At 41.7% G+C, this 19683-nt stretch overlaps 1 protein-coding gene across 1 annotated transcript in view; it reads right to left on the bottom strand.

The window, feature by feature from the left end:
- rimkla (ribosomal modification protein rimK-like family member A) overlaps window positions 1–11489 on the bottom strand; it is a 55180-nt gene extending 43691 nt beyond the window's left edge. Inside the window, exon 1 of the mRNA XM_070860236.1 lies at window positions 10398–11489. Coding sequence (XP_070716337.1) covers window positions 10398–10560 — 163 coding nt within the window. The 5' untranslated portion in view covers window positions 10561–11489. The remainder of the gene's footprint in view (window positions 1–10397) is intronic.
- Between the last annotated feature and the right edge of the window lie 8194 nt (window positions 11490–19683).

The raw sequence follows: 19683 nt of genomic DNA, 5'->3' as shown, positions 1-19683 counted from the left end.
AGACACTCCAGAGTGAGGAACAGCCTTAGGGGCCGGCCTATATACAGTGCTCCCAAGGGATGCTGGGATCCCTTGGGACTTCAGGGGATGCGCTCCCTGGTGGCGGAACATGGGAGTGCATGCTTTACAGATACACAACAGAACCAGCTGAGGGCTGTCCCCCCCCCCCCCCCGCAGTTGGACAATGGAAGAGAGATGGAGGAGAAGGTGTGGTCAATTCTGTCAAAGACTGCAGACAGGTCGAGAAGGATGACAGATCAAACATATCAGTAGTCTGTCCATCACAACAGTAGAGGCGAGGTGGATTTGCAAATCAACACCTAAAAGACTGCAGCAGGTGGGATGAGTTTGGCCAAAAAGAGCTGACTTGGAGCATAGGCTATTGTGTAAAATGTTAATGCAGAGAGAGTAGAGAGCAATGCATCTCAGTGTCCTCGACACTCCGGTGGTTAAGGCAATGAATAGCTGAGCCATACAGATCCGGAATGCCCCCAGCTGCATCCTCAGTCTGTTCTCAGCTGGCAGAAAGAGAACATTTGCCAGAATTACTGCTCCTGATCACTAAATATTGACATCTCATTGGAATTATGCAGGTCAGGATCCCGTCCCACCACCATATTCAAATCGTTTGCCACCCTTAATTTTGTTCAAGCATGGTCCCAGAGCTCAACTGACACCCATAAAACTATATGCCAAAGAATCAACACCTTCAAGAAGAAGAGGTGAAAAAATTGGTGGGAAAAGTCCTAGATATGGTCATCTATAATCCCAAAGCTTCTGGAGGCTTAAAATGGCTACAAATCCTTGGCTAATTTTGCTGTGTATTACTATCTTGGCTAAGTCCGCATTCTCAAATATTTTAGGTTGAAAGGTCTTAACACCATCCAAAAGAGATATCCATTTCTGGACTGTCCTGATCAAGGTCTGGGCAGAGGTTACATTAAATTCTAACAATCCAACTACATTCTATCTGGAGTCTATATGAATGGCAAACACCCATACACAGGATTGAAAATATTTTCTTTAAAACAGACATTCAGCCTTAAAAAATGGCTTGGCTCTGTCAATGCAACTGAGGAAGCTCCTTATTCTGCCTTGTTTAAATTCAACAGAAGTTTCTTCACTTGGCAAATAAAGAATTTAAAAGTGAAACAGCACAAAGCAGCATAACAAGCTGCGCCAGAAGAGTAGAACAGGAGTTCACTTCCATGATTCCCCAAACTCTTAATCGCTAGACTTTTGGGAGAGACTTTACCAACAAAGAAAGGGAAATTGAAGGGTAGACAACCCAAGCTGTTCTCAATTTGCCTTCTGATGATCAGTTACAAAAGTTATATTGGCAAAAGCCTGGGAGCAGATTATTTGTCTCATCTCTAAATCATGAGCTGAGATAATTTAAAAAGTGAGAAAAGTTTGAATATTTAAGTTCCGAGTTCTGACGAAGGGTCATTTGACCTGAAACGTTAACTCGGTTTCTCTCCACAGATGCTGCCTGACCCACTGAGATTTCCAGCATTTTCTGTTTTTATTATTGAATATTTATTTAATGCTTCAGTTTAACTGCTGTAATGGCAAGCTTCTTAATTGGTAATTTTCTAGTCTTAATTTAGCTCAATAAAGTACAGTGCAGCACATCGAGTGCACAAAGCTAAAGCAATCCCAAGGACACATTTTTTTTCCTGGCAATGATTTTAGTGATAAAGTCTGTGTGAAGGCAAAGCTCTTGCACCAACTACCAAAAGGGAAATTTGGGTCCCTATCTAGTAAAAAAAATACATGTAATACAGTAAGTAGCAAAAGCTGTTTAGTATTTAAAAACTGGAACTGCTGAAGGCTGCTCAGTAGTACATCCAGATTTTGTACAGGTACTGAATTACAGACATAATAGTACAACATGAGCTTACTCAGAACTCCGTGACATTTTTGGCTCTCACTTGGGGGGAGGGTCAGAGAAAAGGACAAAAAAGGAGGAAATCCTGAGCAACAATAATGTAATTAATATGGCACCTTAAATGTAGTGAAATATCCCAAGGCACTTCACAGGAGCGATATCAAATAAAATTTGACACCGAGACACACAGAGATATTAGGATAGGTGGCCAAAAGCTTGGTCAAAGAGATAGGTCTAAAGGAGCATCTTAAACGAGGAGACGCAGAGAGGTTTGAGGGAGGGAATTCCAGAGGGCCAAGGCAGCTGAAGGCACGGCCGTCAATGAAGTGCTGAAAATCAGGGATCAGCAGGAGGCCAGAATTGGCCAATGCAGATCAGTGAGCACAGGGATGATGGGCGAATGGGACTTGGTGCGAGTTAGGATACAGAGTTTTGGATGATCTCAAGTTTATGGAGGAATCAAGGTGGGAGGCTGGCTAGGAGAGCATTAGAATATTGGAGTCTCGAGAGAACAAATGCATGTAATGAGGGTTTTAACAGCAGTTAAGCTGAGGCAGGAGCGGAGATGGGTGGTTCGGTGATATCCCCAATAGACTGCATACCATAAATAGAATTCTGTTATCAATTGATTGTGTTTACTCAGCATTGGGGGGGAAATTATCAATACTAGATTGCATCTCTTCCCCCACTTCTTTTGCATTTCTCCCCAGTGAAGGCTTAACAATGCATCATAGCATTGGTGAAACCATTTTGTAAGCGCATTGGCTGATTCATATCATTAAATCTCACCTTAGCCTTTTCCCCCTACTCCTCGGACACCTCTGCCTTTTGAACACCTCATCATCTTCCACCCTTCTCTTCTTTCCTTTAAAATCCTTGTTCGCTATTGCCCAGAGTTTCAGATATTCTCACTCCTTTCATCCCTAAACATCTGTACTGAGCGACTTCTCATCCTTGGTGATTCCATTTTCCATCTCAACTCACCTTGCCCTCCCTCCTGAGTTCACTGCCCTCCCTTAACCTCTGCTTCCATATAAACTCTCCGACCCATAATCATGGACACCCCTTGATCTCACCATCTTACGTGGCCTCTCCACTCCCATCATCTCAATCACAGACAAGGCCATCTATGATCACTTCCTGCTTTCCCTCACCACTCATAAGTCCCTTCCAGCCAGACTTCTTTCTGCAACTGCCTTGAAAAAAACCTCTCCAAGTCAGCTACAATGGTACTTTCAAAAACTATCAATTGTCCAGCCTTTGGTGTTCCGTTCGCTGGGATACTAAATCTCTCCCTCCTCTCCACCTTTGGTGCCCTTGTTCCCAGTAAACCCTTACCCTTTCCCACTCTGGCACGGCCCCCTCTTCGATCCATTAAGTCCAAGAGAATTTGGGGAAACAATCGCAATCAGTGTGGCTAGTACCAGACCATAACTCGGTCATAGTTAGGGCTATAGAAGCACTTAACATCTGGATCAATAGCTGAAAGCAGCAGCTGATCCACCATAAAAGCTGCTGGTCTATCATAGTATATAAAAAAATTATATATATATGTGTGTAGCTTTTCCCTCATCCCAATTTTCAACACTTTTCTCTCCTCTCCAAAGTGACTGAGATTAGAGTTCCAAAGGCACTTGTTGCCATCTAATACCTGGTCCTGGAACCAATCATAACGTGCGAGCCTTGACAGTCTATTTAACCACAATAGTATCACAACTGATGTCAATCCTGCATTCGCCCGATGTCCCTAGGTTTCCACATTCCAAAAAGGGTTACTAAATAGCAGAGCTGGTCTCCAGCCATCTTGGTTAATCCTTGCCACTGGATCAAGACCCAGCTCTGTCAAGCTCGTGTGGTGGCTGGTGTGCAACGGTCACCGCACATTAAAAAAATCCACGCACAGGCATTTTCCACCCTTCAACATGTAGTTTGGGTCCTGGAATATTCGGTCCTTCATTGTAACACCTGTGAACTCACCCCTTTTTGGTGTGGAAGCAAGTCATCCTCGATACGAGGGACCGCCTAAGAGACTAAATAGCAAACAAGAGGGCTTCTGGTCACTCTGTTTCCCTCCCTAGCATAGGTGCAAATACCAATTTTAGTATTCTCCACAACTACCTCAGTTTAGATTGGATAATTCAGCATAGGCAAGGGATTGAATTTGTGTATTGCAACGTCATACAAAGTGACTCATATACGCAGGTATTTATGGAAGCCAGCGTCTCCAGGTGTGCGGTACCCCAATAAAGTACATACGTATTAGCATCATAATGCAGACACAAAACCAATTCCTCTTTCACTGAAGCATTTCCATAGACCAGGATTAGTTTCAAACCTTGCTACAGTACATCCAATGTCTCCATTAGGGTCATGTGCAACTTGACTGCAGCCTAAGTGCTCAGACTGTACATCTGATCCTGCTTGCATAGAAACTCTGCGGACAGCACAGTAACTAATTTGAAAGCAGTTACTCCTTTATTCCTTTCAGAGCAACAAGATCAATATGGAAATAAATATATGCAGTCATGACAAGTGATTCAGCCGAGATATCACGGCTGTTACCAGTCTTGATTAAACACACAATGCGCAGTGGCATGCACTCCAAGCAAAGGTATGTCATGTGAATTCAAAATAATACCAAATACTGCAACAAATGCTGCCCAGTTCATTGCATCTTCACACAGCATATTGAGAGAATTTAAAATATAAGTGTCAATACACAGAGGGCAGGGAAATAAAATGTATAGCCCTGAAAGATATTTCAGCTCTTCCTGCAGCACACACCACTGACCAACTGAAAAGGCAAGCCAGGTGATTGGCAATACAACAAGGAATGCGTTAAGTGCAGTCCATGTTCATTCAACCACTAGATTTTTCCTCCCTTCTTGTATGAAAGCACCCTATCTCCACTCAACCCCTTCCCAGTAAGACAGCTGACTAGGATATGTTAGACCAACTGACCCACTATAGCACCACTAAATCATTATTTGGAAAGAAAACACCAATCCCTTAACAACCAAACTTTCAGTAAGCGACTTCTGCTTTAAAACAATGAGGCACCAACGTTTGTTTAGCTCCATGAAAACCACTACAAAAGCTTTATGAGCCATTTGGAGTTTTGAAATCTGGAAAGGAGGCAAGAATGTCTTGAACAAATTGATCTGGGACAAATCTGTGAAAGAAACTCAGAGCAATTTAGATCCAACTTACAGATTGAGTAATGAAAGACAACAGAGCAGAGGATGACAGCATCAGATACACATCAAACCCTTTAACAATTAAAATGGACTCACAAAATTGAAGGTTTATACCACACCACCATTTCTCAAAGCATAGACTGAGCTGAAGCTGGACAGTGAATCCGTTGTTGCATAAAACATCTCAACAAAAGAAAGTCAACACACATCGGTTTTAAATTTTTAATTGTAGATTTTAGTATCTATCTATTGCTCCATGATCATATTCACAAATTCAAAACAAATAATTAAACTGCTGTTTACTGCCTTCTAGTAATACAGGGTCTGAGTCTGAAGATCAGACTAGAAATGGAAGTTAAATACTCACATAATGTTGGTTTGTGCTGAGTCTCTCTGACAAAGAAATACATTTTTGCATGTATGGTATAAGATTCAGGCATGCGGTACAATTTTGTCAGGATATGTTGTACTACTATTCTGGACCTGTTTCAATTACAGCAAAATGTTAAATCAAAAGTCCTGAAATAAATCATACTTCAATACTGAAAATAAGAGAAAAAAGTTTATTTTTATAAGTCAAAACTTCATGGTTTTTTGAATTCTCTATATTTACAGTCATAAGACTAAAATAACTCAGGCACAATTCCACTGAGGTGCTGAATCCCAAGTGCAGATTCAGTTAAAACCTCCCACCAAATGCAATTAAATTTTTACTCCATTCTTGAAGGAAAAAAACAAAATGAAAATGTTCAGTTGCAATGTTCAATATGGACTCAACATCATTTCTCATTTTAACTGACAAAATTATTTCCACTTAAGTACACTCACATTCTAATAATGTTCTCTAATTATCCTTATGTCAAAATATATATAGGCTGACACTCCAATGCAGTGCTGAGGGTGTGCACTGTTGGAGGTACCGTCTTTTGGATAAAACTTTAAACCGAGGCCCAGTCTGCCCTCTCACGTGGACGTAAAAGATCCCATGACGCTATTTCGAAGAAGAGCAGGGGAGTTATCCCCAGTGTCCTGAATATTTATCCCTCAATCAATATAACAAAAACAGATTATCTGGTCATTATCACATTGCTGTTTGTGGGAGCTTGCTGTGCGCAAGTTGGCTGCCGCGTGTCCCACATTACAACAGTGACTACACTCCAAAAAGTACTTCATTGGCTGTAAAGTGCTTTGAGAGGTCCGGTGGTTGTGCAAGGCGCTATATAAATGCAAGTCGCTCTTATGATCAATATAACATACTTTTAGTTTTCAGGGTTCCCTCACCTCGGAGTCAGAAGGTCGTGGATTCAAGCCCCATTCCAGAGACTTGATCACATGAACTAGGCTGACACTCCAGTACAGGACTGAAGGAGTGTTGCACTGTAGGAGGTGGCATTTTTCAGTTGAGATGTTAAACCGAAGCCCCGCTCAGGTAAATGTAAAAGGTCCCATGCCACAATTTGTAGAGCAGGGGAGTCCTGGCCAACATTTATCGCTGAACCAACACCCAAATCAAATTATTTGGTCAATTATCTCATTGCTGTTTATGGGACGTTGTGTAAATTAGCTGCTGCGTTTTCCTACATTACAACAATGCCTATACCTCAAAAGTACGTAATTGGCTGTAAAGCACTTTGGGACATCCTGAGGTCTTGAAGGGCACAATATAAATGAGAGTTTTTTCTTTATGATCTCATTTGTTAATAGAACTTACTTTAATTTCTTCAGTTAAAGTTTGTGAGGAAAAAAATTGAATGGTTGAGAAACTCAACATTCTACATGAAGTGAAGATGATAAGCATATGTGAAGCCTAAAATTTGACAACTTGACTTTTAAATGAAGATGGAGTAATAAATTTCACTCAACCATTCCACATTTAAAGATGATTTTTTCTATTCAGTTAGTTGTCAAAGACAGTATCAATGTTTAAAGCATCAAGTAAATTAAGCTGCAGAAGTGTGTCTTCTAAAAGCTTTGAGCAACAAAGCGCCATGGACTCCAGCAGCTCTCCAGGACCTCAACCAAATAGCAATTCTTAATGAGAAAGCTTGTTCAGTGAGTGCCAATAGGGAGCATCAACCTGGGAGGGATGGAATATTACAACTCTGAGTACTCCTTTCCTTACCAACGACCATGCTTTACAGCAGGGACTGCTGGATTGTGATTGAACACGAACCTTGGCTGTTTTCTCCCCCTCCCTGACCAGGAATGCTGAGACCAATTGTCATACCCAAATGGTCGCCCCAGCTGAGATCAGCCAACCCCACACAGACCAAGGATCCTTGTCTACATGCCTCCGTATCACACCAAGCAATGCATTTACCCATGAGTCATCAGAGAGCTCCACAATGTTGTCATAGTTATTTTTAAGATAGGAAGAAACTGTGTTACATGATATGAGCAGTAGAGCTAAAGTCAGCAATAATAGTTTGTCACATGGCAAAAGCTACAAAATTGGCAATACATTAATACTTGGATAGTTAAACTCCAACATTTACAAAGTGACCTGCTGCATTTCAAGGCTGCAATTCAATCTTAGCATTCTGATATCTATATTAAAAAAAACACAAGCTTCAAGTTATGCTGAACCTTTATAAATCACTGGTTAGGCCCCAGCTGGAGTATTGTGTCCAATTCTACACACCATACTTTAGGAAGGATGCCAAGGCCTTGGAGAGGATGTAGGGAAGATTTACTGGAATTGTACCAGGGATGCAGGACTTCAGTTACGTGGAGAGACTAGAGAAGTTGGGGTTGTTCTTCTTAGAGCAGAGAAGGTAAAGGGCAGATTTACTAGAATCATAGAATAGTACAGCAGAGGAGGCCATTTGGCCCACTGAGTCTGCACCAGCTCTTTCAAAGAGCAATCCAGTTAGCCCCACTCCCCGCCCTTTCCCCTGTCCCTACAATGTTTTCTCCTTCAAGTATTTATCCAGTTCCCTTTTGATGGTACGATTGAATCTGTATCCAACCCCTTTTAGGCAATGAATTCCAAATCCTCACCAGTCGTTGCGTAAAAATATTTTTCCTCGTGTCACCTCTGGTTCTTTTGCCAATCACTTTAAATCTGTGCCTTCCAGTTATCAACCCTTCAGCCTTTGGAAACAATTTCTCTTTATTTACTCTATCTAAACCTTCATGATTTTAAACACCTCTACCAAATCTCCACTTAGCCTTCCTTGCTCTAAAGGAAAACAACCCCAGCTTCTCTACTCTATCCACATAACTATAATCCCTCATGCATGGATCCATTCTAGTAAATCTCTTCTGTAACCTCTCCAAACCCTTCACGTCTTTCCGAAAGTGCGGTGCCTAAAATTGAACACCATACTCTAGCTGGGGCCAAACTAGTGTTTTATATAGGTTTAACATAACTTCCTGGTTTTTGTACTCTATGTATAAAAGCACATATAGGTGTTAAAAATCATGAAGGCTTTTGATACAGTAAATAAGGAGAAACTGTTTCCAGTGACTGAAGAGTTGGTAACCAGAAGACACAGGTTTAAGGTAATTGGCAAAAGAACCAGAGGCGACATTTGGAAAAAAAATGTACGCAGCAAGCGGTTATGATCTGGAATGCACTGCCTGAAAGGGTGGTGGAAGCAGATTCAATAATAATTTTCAAAAGGGAAGTGGATAAATACTCAAAGGTTAAGTTGTACAAGGCTATGGGGAAAGGGCAGGGGAATGGGACTAACTGCATAGCTCTTTCAAAGAGCCAAAACAGGCATGATGGGCCGAATGACCTTCTTCTGTGCTGTGTCATTCTATGATTCAGCTCCTTTGATTTAAAGCTAAGATAAATGCCTGCAATCTAGAGCTTCATCAGGACCCTTTGATTGCTCCACATCCTTGCAACACACTTCCAATCCATCGATTATTCTGTACAGTTTGTTTCATGTCTTTGTTCTATGTATATGTTTGTTCTGCCTTCAGTCTGCTTCTCTGTTTTGTATCGCTGTCTTCATTCTTGAGTACCCAATGCAATCTTCAGACAGCCAACCTGGAAATGTTTCCTGATTTCACCTATTGATGCCATAAAGTTAATGACTGCTCTCAATGACATTAATCACAAGCTTTATATTTGGAGTTTCAGCTTTGCATGTCTTTTTCCCCCTTGCAAAAAATGAAGCTATAAATAAAAATTTGAATTCACTTTCCTTAGATCATTTCTGTCCTCAATTTAATCAAGGTTGGGTTCCCTTTTCTAGCAGATGACGCCTGTTCCTGCCGTTCCACTAATCATTTGCACAAAGATATTGTGCTGTGTGAAATCTAATGTGCATCTATTTTCCATTCCCACACTATAGTTTTTCTGACAGCTAGGACTGCTACTTAATCATGAGCTGAAAACTGGAACTGTAGTCATACATAATGTGCAATGCATGTCAGTTTGAAGGTTTGCAAAAATTATGTTAACAGGAATATAGCACAGTACACTGTAGAAGAGATCATACACCTAGTGGTTGTACTCTTGTTATCTGCTCTCTTTAACCCACATGCATTCACCATTTGCAAGAAAGGCTTAAACAAATCTCTACAAAAAAAATCACAAAATCCATCACCCATCTATATAATATATATATTTAAATCCTTACAAGGCCTTTCAGACATGCTGAAATTTTAAATAATTTTGTAAGACTGGGAGCCCTACAAAAGAACATTATAAATAATCAGGGTGTTCCATCTAGGTTTGTATAATATAGGGAGCAACGTGTTTTATTAGAGCATTATAATGAGGAGTTGGTGCTACGATGAATGAACAATTGAATCTTTTAAAAACTGTGGTGGTTTTTAAAAATCCTATTTTAGTATTCAAACCAGATGTAAATTAGAGATAAGATAGATTGTTTAAAACAAATCTGATAGAAAGGCCTATTTCGCAGGTTAACATAGTTATATATAAAGAAATAATATGTGGACGTTTGTCTAATCTTGACGACTCTCGGAAGAGATTCTTCGAATAACTGTGGAAGTGACATTTGGAATAAATCTTGTCACCACGCTACAACTCAAACAAGGAAGTGTGCAAAATACAATGCAATCCATTATACTGCATGAGCCATGTAAATGGGAGAAAGGATTAAAATGCGAGATTTGCCGAACGTGCAAACATATTCGAAAATTACAGTATAGAGGCAATGGACTGAAAGGCGGAAAATAAACCTGTTCGCCAGCAATTATGCTTGCAAGGAAAGCCAGATACAATGCAAGAAATAATGACTATGGAAATCAGAATGTCGATGAATGGAACAAACGAATGTAAATGATTAATTATTTTGAAAGGGACACGCATTGATGCTGTTCCTTACCCAAGGCTCCCTGCTCGATGGTGATGACGATCTCATCCATTAAGACCATGCGAAATTCCACCTCCTCCTCGGCGCATTTTTGTCGGAGGGCACGCTCGATCTCCTGCTGCGGGTAATCCTGCAGGATCCGGCGATCTGTCACGAACCAGACCCGGGCGGACATGATTCACGCAGCCGCCCGAAGGAAAGAAGGGAGCAAATAATTACGGATGGAGGACGGGCTCGGGGAGTGGGAGGTGATGATGGATGAGGAACCGAGCCAGCCTTGAGGCAGCGGTCTGGGATGGAGGGGCGGGCGGGCAGGCGCGCCGCTTCTCCGCCCGCGGGCTCCGGAGCGATCGTCCTTATTCGCCCGGGGCGAGGAAAGGGACCCTGTGAAGAAAAAATAAATAAACAAACAATAAAGAAAAAACGTTACCGTTAAACCAGGAGTAGGTGTCACCCCGCGTCCCGGCCGGTGAGTGAGTGGGTGGGTCGGCTTGGCCGGTAGGTGATGGACAACTGACGGCTTATAGCGAGGCCAAGAGCAGAGATGTTGAGGGGTAAAAGGGAGAAAACGGGAAACGGTTTCTACTCACTCTTGTCCCCTCACACAAAAAAGAAAAAATCTCGAACTGCCTGAAGGGAAGGGTTGCCCCCTCCCCTCCTCCTTCGATGCCCTTTAACAGGGCGGATAACCGTTATTTTTCTTTGTTTGGTTTCTATGGGAGTAATTTTTTCCCCTTCTCCTCACGGTGTGTGTGTATGTATGTGAACAGCTCCTCAGCCACTCGATCGCTCCTGGTCTGTATGTATATGTGTGTGTATGTGGACAGCGCCAGACTCCAGCCGCTCGGTTTTGTTGTGAGTGAGTGAGGCGACCCGAGGGGGGCGGGGCGGCGAGCCGTCCAGTGCGCACGCGCCCAGCATCCCTTTGGTCCTTTTTTTCCCCTTCTCTCTCACTCTCGTTCGAGGCGCGCGCAATCAGGCGCGGAATCCGCTCCGCGCGCTTGGCTGAAGAAAGGAGGAGGGGGTGTGTGTGTGTGCAAGAGGCGCGCATGCACTCCATACTCCTCAACTCCGCTCCCCCCCGTGTGGTTCGAGACACGCGCTCCAGGCTTCTCGCCTTTCGCTTTCCCGCGCACGCGCTCCTTGAGCCTCCTTCCTCTGGCTGACCCAGTGGCCGAGCGTACGTCAATCAAAGCTCCCCCCCCCCTCCTTCTGCTAATCCGTTTGCTTCTGTTGCTGCCTCGGTTGCAACAGTTTTATTTGTGCTTCGTGACCGAGCGCCCCTCCTTTCATTCATCTGCAGCATGCATGCACGGGGAAGCTGGAGTGTCGACTATTACTCGTCATTTAATACGGATTTTTTTAAAGGTCTATTTTTAAAAGGTCTACTGTGATGCACCTCACTGTGTAAAACAAATATAAAAGAGCGCCCTGTTTTCAGAGGGTTTGTAACTCGCCTCTGGCAATTGACCAACGCTGTTTTTGCAGTGTAATTTGTAGGAGGGGGCGTCTCGGGTATGTGCTCCTTCTTAGGGAGAGAAATCGTCCTTGCAACGTTTGGTCGATAGTAGGGATTTTGCATGTGCGCACTTGGAGGAGAGACTGCGTCTGCTCGTGGGAACTGGAGAGTGGAACCCGTTAGATCCGGAGGCGGAGAAAGATGTCGTGTTCACTGCAATTTGCCAGAAGCTTGAATGCAATCTCAGATTATTTTAAAAACACATAATAAAAACAACACTGCAAATATGTCATCTGTATTTTTTGATTTATGCAAACCCACCCGATAGAAATGTTCCAGTAATTTTTAAAATAATTTAACATTACTATCAGGTGCTTGATGCGATCTGTACTGCACATGAGTTGGGTCAATATAAAACGTGTCAATATATGGAAATGTGTGCTTTTAAGGAGCATTTCAAAAAATGTTACTCTGTTTCAAAAGAGGCCACATACGAAAAAATATTTTTTACAGCCACATTTTCCATGAGAACAATTTGCATTTATATACCGCATTTTAAAGTTTACGGTATACAAATGTCCACAGGGGTTTTACTGGAGCATAATCAGGTAAAAGTTTATACGGAGCCAACAAAGGTTGGTCAAAGGCTGAAGAAAGAAATTCAGGAGCTTAGCGCCGATATAAGAACATAAGAAATAGGAGCAGGAGAAGGCCATACGGCCCCGCGAGCCTGCCCAGCCATTTAATAAGATCATGGCTGATTGGATCATGGACTCAGGTCCACTTCCCTGCCCACTCTCCATAACCCCTTATTCCCTTATCGGTTAAGAAACTGATAAGAAATAAGCTGAAGGCAGACTGCCAATGGTGGGGCAAAACGGGGGATGCTCACGAGGCCAGAGTTGGAAGGACGCAGTGTTTGCGGAGGGCTGGAAGAGATTACAGAAATAGGGAGGAGCAAGTCTATGGAGGGATTTGAACACAAGGATAAGAATTTTTGTATCGAGGTGTTGGTAAATTGGGAGCCAATGTAGGTCAGCGAGCACAGAGGTGATGGGTGAATGGGACTTGGTGTGAGTTAGCAGAGTTTTGGATGAGCTGGTTTATGGAGGTTGGACGATAGTAGGCCGGCCAGGAGAGCAATGGAATACTCGAGTCTAGAGGTAACAAAAGCATGAATGAGATTTTAAGAAGTAGATGGGCTGAGGTACCATATTAAACAATCTGATATTTTAAAAGCCTAGGGCATAAATAGGACTATGAAATTGTTGCAAAAACAAAGTGGTTTCAGCTCCATAGTTGACCTTATGGTTTATTTTTGAGTAAACCAGTTGTCTTTAAAATATGTCAGAAATACAATATAAAATCAACAGACTGGCTCCTAACTGCTGTGACACAACATTGCTGCCCTGGGATGCACTCAAATGCAGTGTTTGCTGGTTCAGTAACTTACAATTACATACTAAACTTCTGAAGATGGAATTTTCTCATACATTTCTTAAGCTAAGAAATCAACATCGAAGCCCCTTCCCTCAATTAAGAATTTATAAGGAAATTCTAAATGTTTTGAATTAATCATTGTTGACAAACTGGATGAGATTAAAGAACATTTTGTGTTAGCCATGGCTCAGTGGGTAGCACTCTCACCTCTGAGTCAGAAGGTTGTGTTCAAAACCCACTTAAACGCAAAATCTAGACTAGCACTCCAGTGCAGTACTGAGGGAGTGCTGCACTGTTGGAGTGCCATCTTTCGGATGAGTCTTTCGAATGAGACGTTAAACCGAGGACACGATGGCCTTTTGTGGCGGACGTAAAAGATCCCGTGGCACTATTTTGAAGAAGAGCAGGGGAAACCTCCTCCCCTGTGTCTTGTGCAATATTTATCCTTCAACCAACATCACTAAAACAAATTATACGGCCATTATCACATTGCTGTTAGGGTAATTTTGCTGTGCACAAATTGGCTGCCACGTTTCCTATATTACAACAGTGACCACACATTAAAAAGAACTTCATTGGCTGTAAAGCACTTTGAGATGTCCTGAGGGTGTGAAAGGTACTATATAAATGCAAGTCTTTCTTTCATTGCATTAAAAAGACAGCAAATTGGTTAAAAATGAATGAATGAAGCAGCAGATTCTTACTTTTGGGTGAACCAGTGTTATAACTTGTTGAAGGAACAGGTAATGTGTAGGTAAAGGCTCCAGCCATGCTGGAATTCACTGGCTTTGCTGTCCCCATTACACTTCAAACTCTTTGAAGTCAAAAAAATCTGCTGGGAAATTTACTTTGTGAGATATGGAGTAACTTCTGTGTTTTTTTCAGTCACAGTTGATTTTTCTCTTGTTACAGTTTGAATTGTATTTTATTTTTAATTGTTATTGTATGTGCTTATGTTATCTGATAAATTGGAGCGTTCGTCAAAAGTTCAAATAATCCCTTACTGTGTTATTAATGCTCTGCAAAAAGCTTTGGGACGTTCTGAGGTCATGAAAAATGCTTTATAAAGTCTTTTCTTTTTCTTGTTTTTAGGAATTAATGTGAGCTGTAGGGAAGGAGAGCAAGCTTAATAAAGGCTCTGACCTGACAGGTTCTATTTAAAATTTGAAATATCTGTACAAAGTTTATATTGAGTTCATGATGGGGCGGGCAATAATCAAGGGAATAATGGAGGCATGTGAAAAAGGAACGGCAGCAATCATGGGGGATTTTAGCCTACATATCGATTGGTCAAATCAAATCGCATGGGGTAGCCTTGAGAAGGAATTCATAGAATGCATACGGGATTGTTTCTTAGAACAGTATGTTACAGAACCTACAAGGGAGCAAGCTATCTTAGATCTGGTCCTGTGTAATGAGACAGGAATAATAAACGATCTCCTCGTAAAAGATCCTATCGGAATGAGTGATCACAGTATGGTTGAATTTGTAATACAGATTGAGGGTGAGGAAGTAGTGTCTCAAACGAGCGTAATATGCTTAAACAAAGGGGACTATAGTGGGATGAGGGCAGAGTTGGCTAAAGTAGACTGGAAACACAGACTAAATGGTGGCACAATTGAGGAACAGTGGAGGACTTTTAAGGAGCTCTTTCATAGTGCTCAACAAAAATATATTCCAGTGAAAAAGAAGGGCGGTAAGAGAAGGGATAATCAGCCGTGGATAACCAAGGAAATAAGGGAGAGTATCAAATTAAAAACCAATGCGTATAAGGTGGCCAAGGTTAGTGGGAAACTAGAAGATTGGGAAAATTTTAAACGACAGCAAAGAATGACTAAGAAAGCAATAAAGAAAGGAAAGATAGATTACGAAAGTAAACTTGCGCAAAACATAAAAACAGATCGTAAAAGCTTTTACCGATATATAAAATGGAAAAGAGTGACCAAAGTAAATGTTGGTCCCTTAGAAGATGAGAAGGGGGATTTAATAATGGGAAACGTGGAAATGGCTGAGACCTTAAACAATTATTTTGCTTCGGTCTTCACAGTGGAAGACACAAAAACCATGCCAAAAATTGCTGGTCACGGGAATGTGGGAAGGGAGGACCTTGAGATAACCACTATCACTAGGGGTTAATGCTGGATAGGCTAATGGGACTCAAGGTAGACAAGTCCCCTGGTCCGGATGAAATGCATCCCAGGGTATTAAAAGAGATGGCGGAAGTTATAGCAGATGCATTCGTTGTAATCTACCAAAATTCTCTGGACTCTGGGGAGGTACCAGCGGATTGGAAAGCAGCTAATGTAACGCCTCTGTTTAAAAAATGGGGCAGACAAAAGGCAGGTAACTATAGGCCAGTTAGTTTAACATCTGTAGTGGGAAAAATGCTTGAAGCTATCATTAAGGAAGAAATAGCGGGACATCTAGATAGGAATCGTGCAATCAAGCAGACGCAACATGGATTCATGAAGGGGAAATCATGTTTAACTAATTTACTGGAATTTTTGAGGATATAATGAACATGGTGGATAGAGGTGTACCGATGGATGTGGTGTATTTAGATTTCCAAAAGGCATTCGATAAGGTGCCACACAAAAGGTTACTGCAGAAGATAAAGGTACGCGGAGTCAGAGGAAATGTATTAGCATGGATAGAGAATTGGCTGGCTAACAGAAAGCAGAGAGTCGGGATAAATGGGTCATTTTCGGATTGGAAATCGGTGGTTAGTGGTGTGCCACAGGGATCGGTGCTGTGACCACAACTGTTTACAATATACATAGATGACCTGGAAGAGGGGACAGAGTGTAGTGTAACAAAATTTGCAGATGACACAAAGATTAGTGGGAAAGCGGATTGTGTAGAGGACACAGAGAGGCTGCAAAGAGATTTAGATAGGTTAAGCGAATGGGCTAAGGTTTGGCAGATGGAATACAATGTCGGAAAATGTGAGGTCATCCACCTTGGAAAAAAAAAACAGTAAAAGGGAATATTATTTGAATGGGGAGAAATTACAACATGCTGCGGTGCAGAGGGCCCTGGGGGTCCTTGTACGTGAAACTCTTTTTGGAGTTCACCTGCAAAACATAAAACATTAAACTGTGCCACCCGACCTGGGTGACACACCAGACATTTACAAGGCCCTTTTTTTCCTTTTTTTTGGTTTTTTTTTTTGTGTTTTTCTTTTTTTGTTTTTTTTTGGGCACTAAAATCAAATTTTTTCCAGTGCCCCCTATAAAAGGGGAGGGGGACACGAAAAGCACCGGCAATTAAAACAAATTAAACTTTAAAACGTAAAATCAAATTAAAATTTGGTTGCCGGGCGTGATGATGCACTCCAGTCCCTCCGGTGCCCACCTCTCGCGGAAGGCCGCGAGCGTATCCTTGTACGTGAATCCCCCAAAAAAAAGTTAGTTTGCAGGTGCAGCAGGTAATCAGGAAGGTGAATGGAATGTTGGCCTTCATTGCGAGAGGGATGGAGTACAAAAGCAGGGAGGTCCTGCTGCAACTGTATAGGGTATTAGTGAGGCCGCACCTGGAGTACTGCGTGCAGTTTTGGTCACCTTACTTAAGGAAGAATATAATAGCTTTGGAGGGGGTACAGAGAAGATTCACTAGGCTGATTCTGGAGATGAGAGGGTAACCTTATGATGATAGATTGAGCAGACTGGGTCTTTACTCGCTGGAGTTCAGAAGGATGAGGGGTGATCTTACAGAAACATTTAAAATAATTAAAGGGATAGACAAGATCGAGGCAGAAAGGTTATTTCCACAGGTCGGGGAGACTAGAACTAGGGGGCACAGCCTCAAAATACGGGGGAGCCAATTTAAAACCGAGTTGAGAAGGAATTTCTTCTCCCAGAGGGTTGTGAATCTGTGGAATTATCTGCCCAAGGAAGCAGTTGAGGCTAGCTCATTGAATGTATTCAAATCACAGATAGATAGATTTTTAACCAATAAGGGAATTAAGGGTTACGGGGAGCAGGCGGGTAAGTGGGAGCTGAGTCCACGGCCAGATCAGCCATGATCTTGTTGAATGGCGGAGCAGGCTTGAGGGGCTAGATGGCCTACTCCTGTTCCTAATTCTTATGTTCTTATTGTGGTAAAATACCTTCAGAATAACATTTCTTGTTTGTCCGGCCATTGGTGAATTTTCTTCTTCATCATTGGCTAAATATATATTTTTTTTATTTTAAATTTTTTAAAAATTGATTATTTTCTACTTTAATTTTATACAAAACCTTCAATCACATTCAAACAAAACAATTCTCCAATACATCCCCCTATATACTCTCATAGACTCACTGATAAATATACCCATCCTATCTTTCAATCGCTTCAACAAATATTCCCCTGAGCACATTCTCAGGTCTGCTTTCCTGATTTACAAGCTCTGCTCAAGCTATTCCCACTTACCACAGGCACCTCATTTCCACCCTCCCGTCTTCAGCACTGGGCCCGGAGATAAGCCAGGAACACAGCAGGGTGCAGCTGCAGATCCGGACCACAAGCTGTAAGTGGGTCCAATGATGGCACTGGACAACCAGCCCTGTTTCCCAAACCCTGGTTCTGCTACTTTCTTATTTGTTTTACGAACAGTAGAATCAGCACTCGGGAAATCAGCTTTTGTGGCAGTGTTGCACGGAGTGACCCTTTGAACAGAGTCAAAAATCTAGAGACATTTATATGTCTGATAATTCACTTCATTTATTATTGTTGAAAAACATTAATCTTAAAACCCCATAAAGAGCAACACAGATTAGCCTTTCATGTGTCAGCCGTGGCTCAGTTGGCAGCACCCTCGCCTCTGAGTCAGAAGGTTGTGGGTTCAAGTTCCACTCCAGAGACTTGAGCACAAAAATCTAGGCCGACACTCCAGTGCAGTACTGAGGGAGTACTGCAATGTCGGAGGTTCCGTCTTTCAGATGAGACATTAAACCAAGGCTCTGTCTGCCCTCTCAGGTGGGTGTAAACAATCTCATGGCACTATTTCAAAGACAAGCTGGTGTCGTAGCCAATATTTGTTCCTCAATCAACATCACGAAAACAGATTATCTGGTCATTATCACATTGCTGTTTGTGGGTGCTTGCTGTGTGAAAATTGGTTGCCGCTTTTCCTACAATATAACAGTGACTACATTTCAAAAAGTACGTTTGGCCGTACAGCATTTTGGGCCATCCAGTGGTCGTGAAATATGCTATATAAGTGCAAGCCTTTCTTTTTTACATCTATGTCAAGCGTAGGATTTGGTTAGGAACCATGAAAATGGCTTCTCCAATCCAATTCACGCCACCTGGTCTTGAAGGTAGCAAAAGGTCTTTCTAACTGAGTAAAAAGATTGCATCTCTTCTTATATCATTTTCTTTATGTTCTGCTTCCTCTTGGATGCAACACTATCTGATGTTTTATGACCACCCAGTTGTTCAAACAGATTGCCAAGGATAAGGAGCCCCATGCCTTTTCACACCATACTATTACTTTCTATCATTGCTTTCCCCGAGTCATAGCTTTGTTGTACAAAATCTTTGAGGTATGTTTTATAACAACATATAACCTTTTATATTTGAGCAATCTCCTTCTCTTACACTACCTCTTGCTGTAATGAAAATCCTGTGTTTCAATCCTAGCAACTCTTTAAGCTCAGTATTATCCATCTAGCTTATTTATTTAATAATCTATATGTGCCTATCTTTACAGTAATGTAATTGGTCCGGAAATTCATCCTTCTCCAATATTATCAGTATCATTGAGGGGATAAGACAGGATTTTTGAGAAATAAAAACAGAAAATGCTGGAAATCTCAGCAGGTCAGGCAACATCTGTGGAGAGAGAAGCAGAGTTATTGGGGCTAAAATTCCAGCCTCACTAGGTCCGTATGTCGGACCCGATGAGGCCCACAAAAGCCAGTTTTCGGCGCACAAAGCACATGCGCTGAAAACCGTTTTTCTGATCTGTCAAGATTTGTCTTGACAGATCGCACGCATTCCCACAGCCAGGACATTCACACGGGCGAGATTGGGCTATTTGCCCAACTCTTGCCCAGCGAATATTCGACAAACTCTTGTGCCTGGTAAAAGCAGGCACATAGTCTACTTTTACCAGCGTAAGAGTTTTAAAACATATAAAAATAAAATTTAAATACACATTGTTATGTTAAAAACCCTGTCCACTAAGGTAAGTTTATTTTAAACCCTATTAAAAATACAAAACATTTTTTTTCTAAAACATTTAATTAACTTTGATTTCAATTAATTTTAAATATGTGAGAGTTTATAAACATTTTTTTATGTTGTGTTTAATGTGGGGTTTTTTCTCATTGACAGCAATAAGAACTCGGAGATACAGAGTTCCCATTGCTATCAATGAGAATACTGTACTGTGATTGGTTGTCCAGTCATGTG

The sequence above is a fragment of the Pristiophorus japonicus genome, chromosome 18, assembly GCF_044704955.1.
Source record: "Pristiophorus japonicus isolate sPriJap1 chromosome 18, sPriJap1.hap1, whole genome shotgun sequence".
In the NCBI taxonomy this organism is placed as follows: domain Eukaryota; kingdom Metazoa; phylum Chordata; class Chondrichthyes; family Pristiophoridae; genus Pristiophorus; species Pristiophorus japonicus.
The sequence above is the reverse complement of the archived record's forward strand: the minus strand, read 5'-3'. Positions and strand labels throughout refer to the sequence as shown.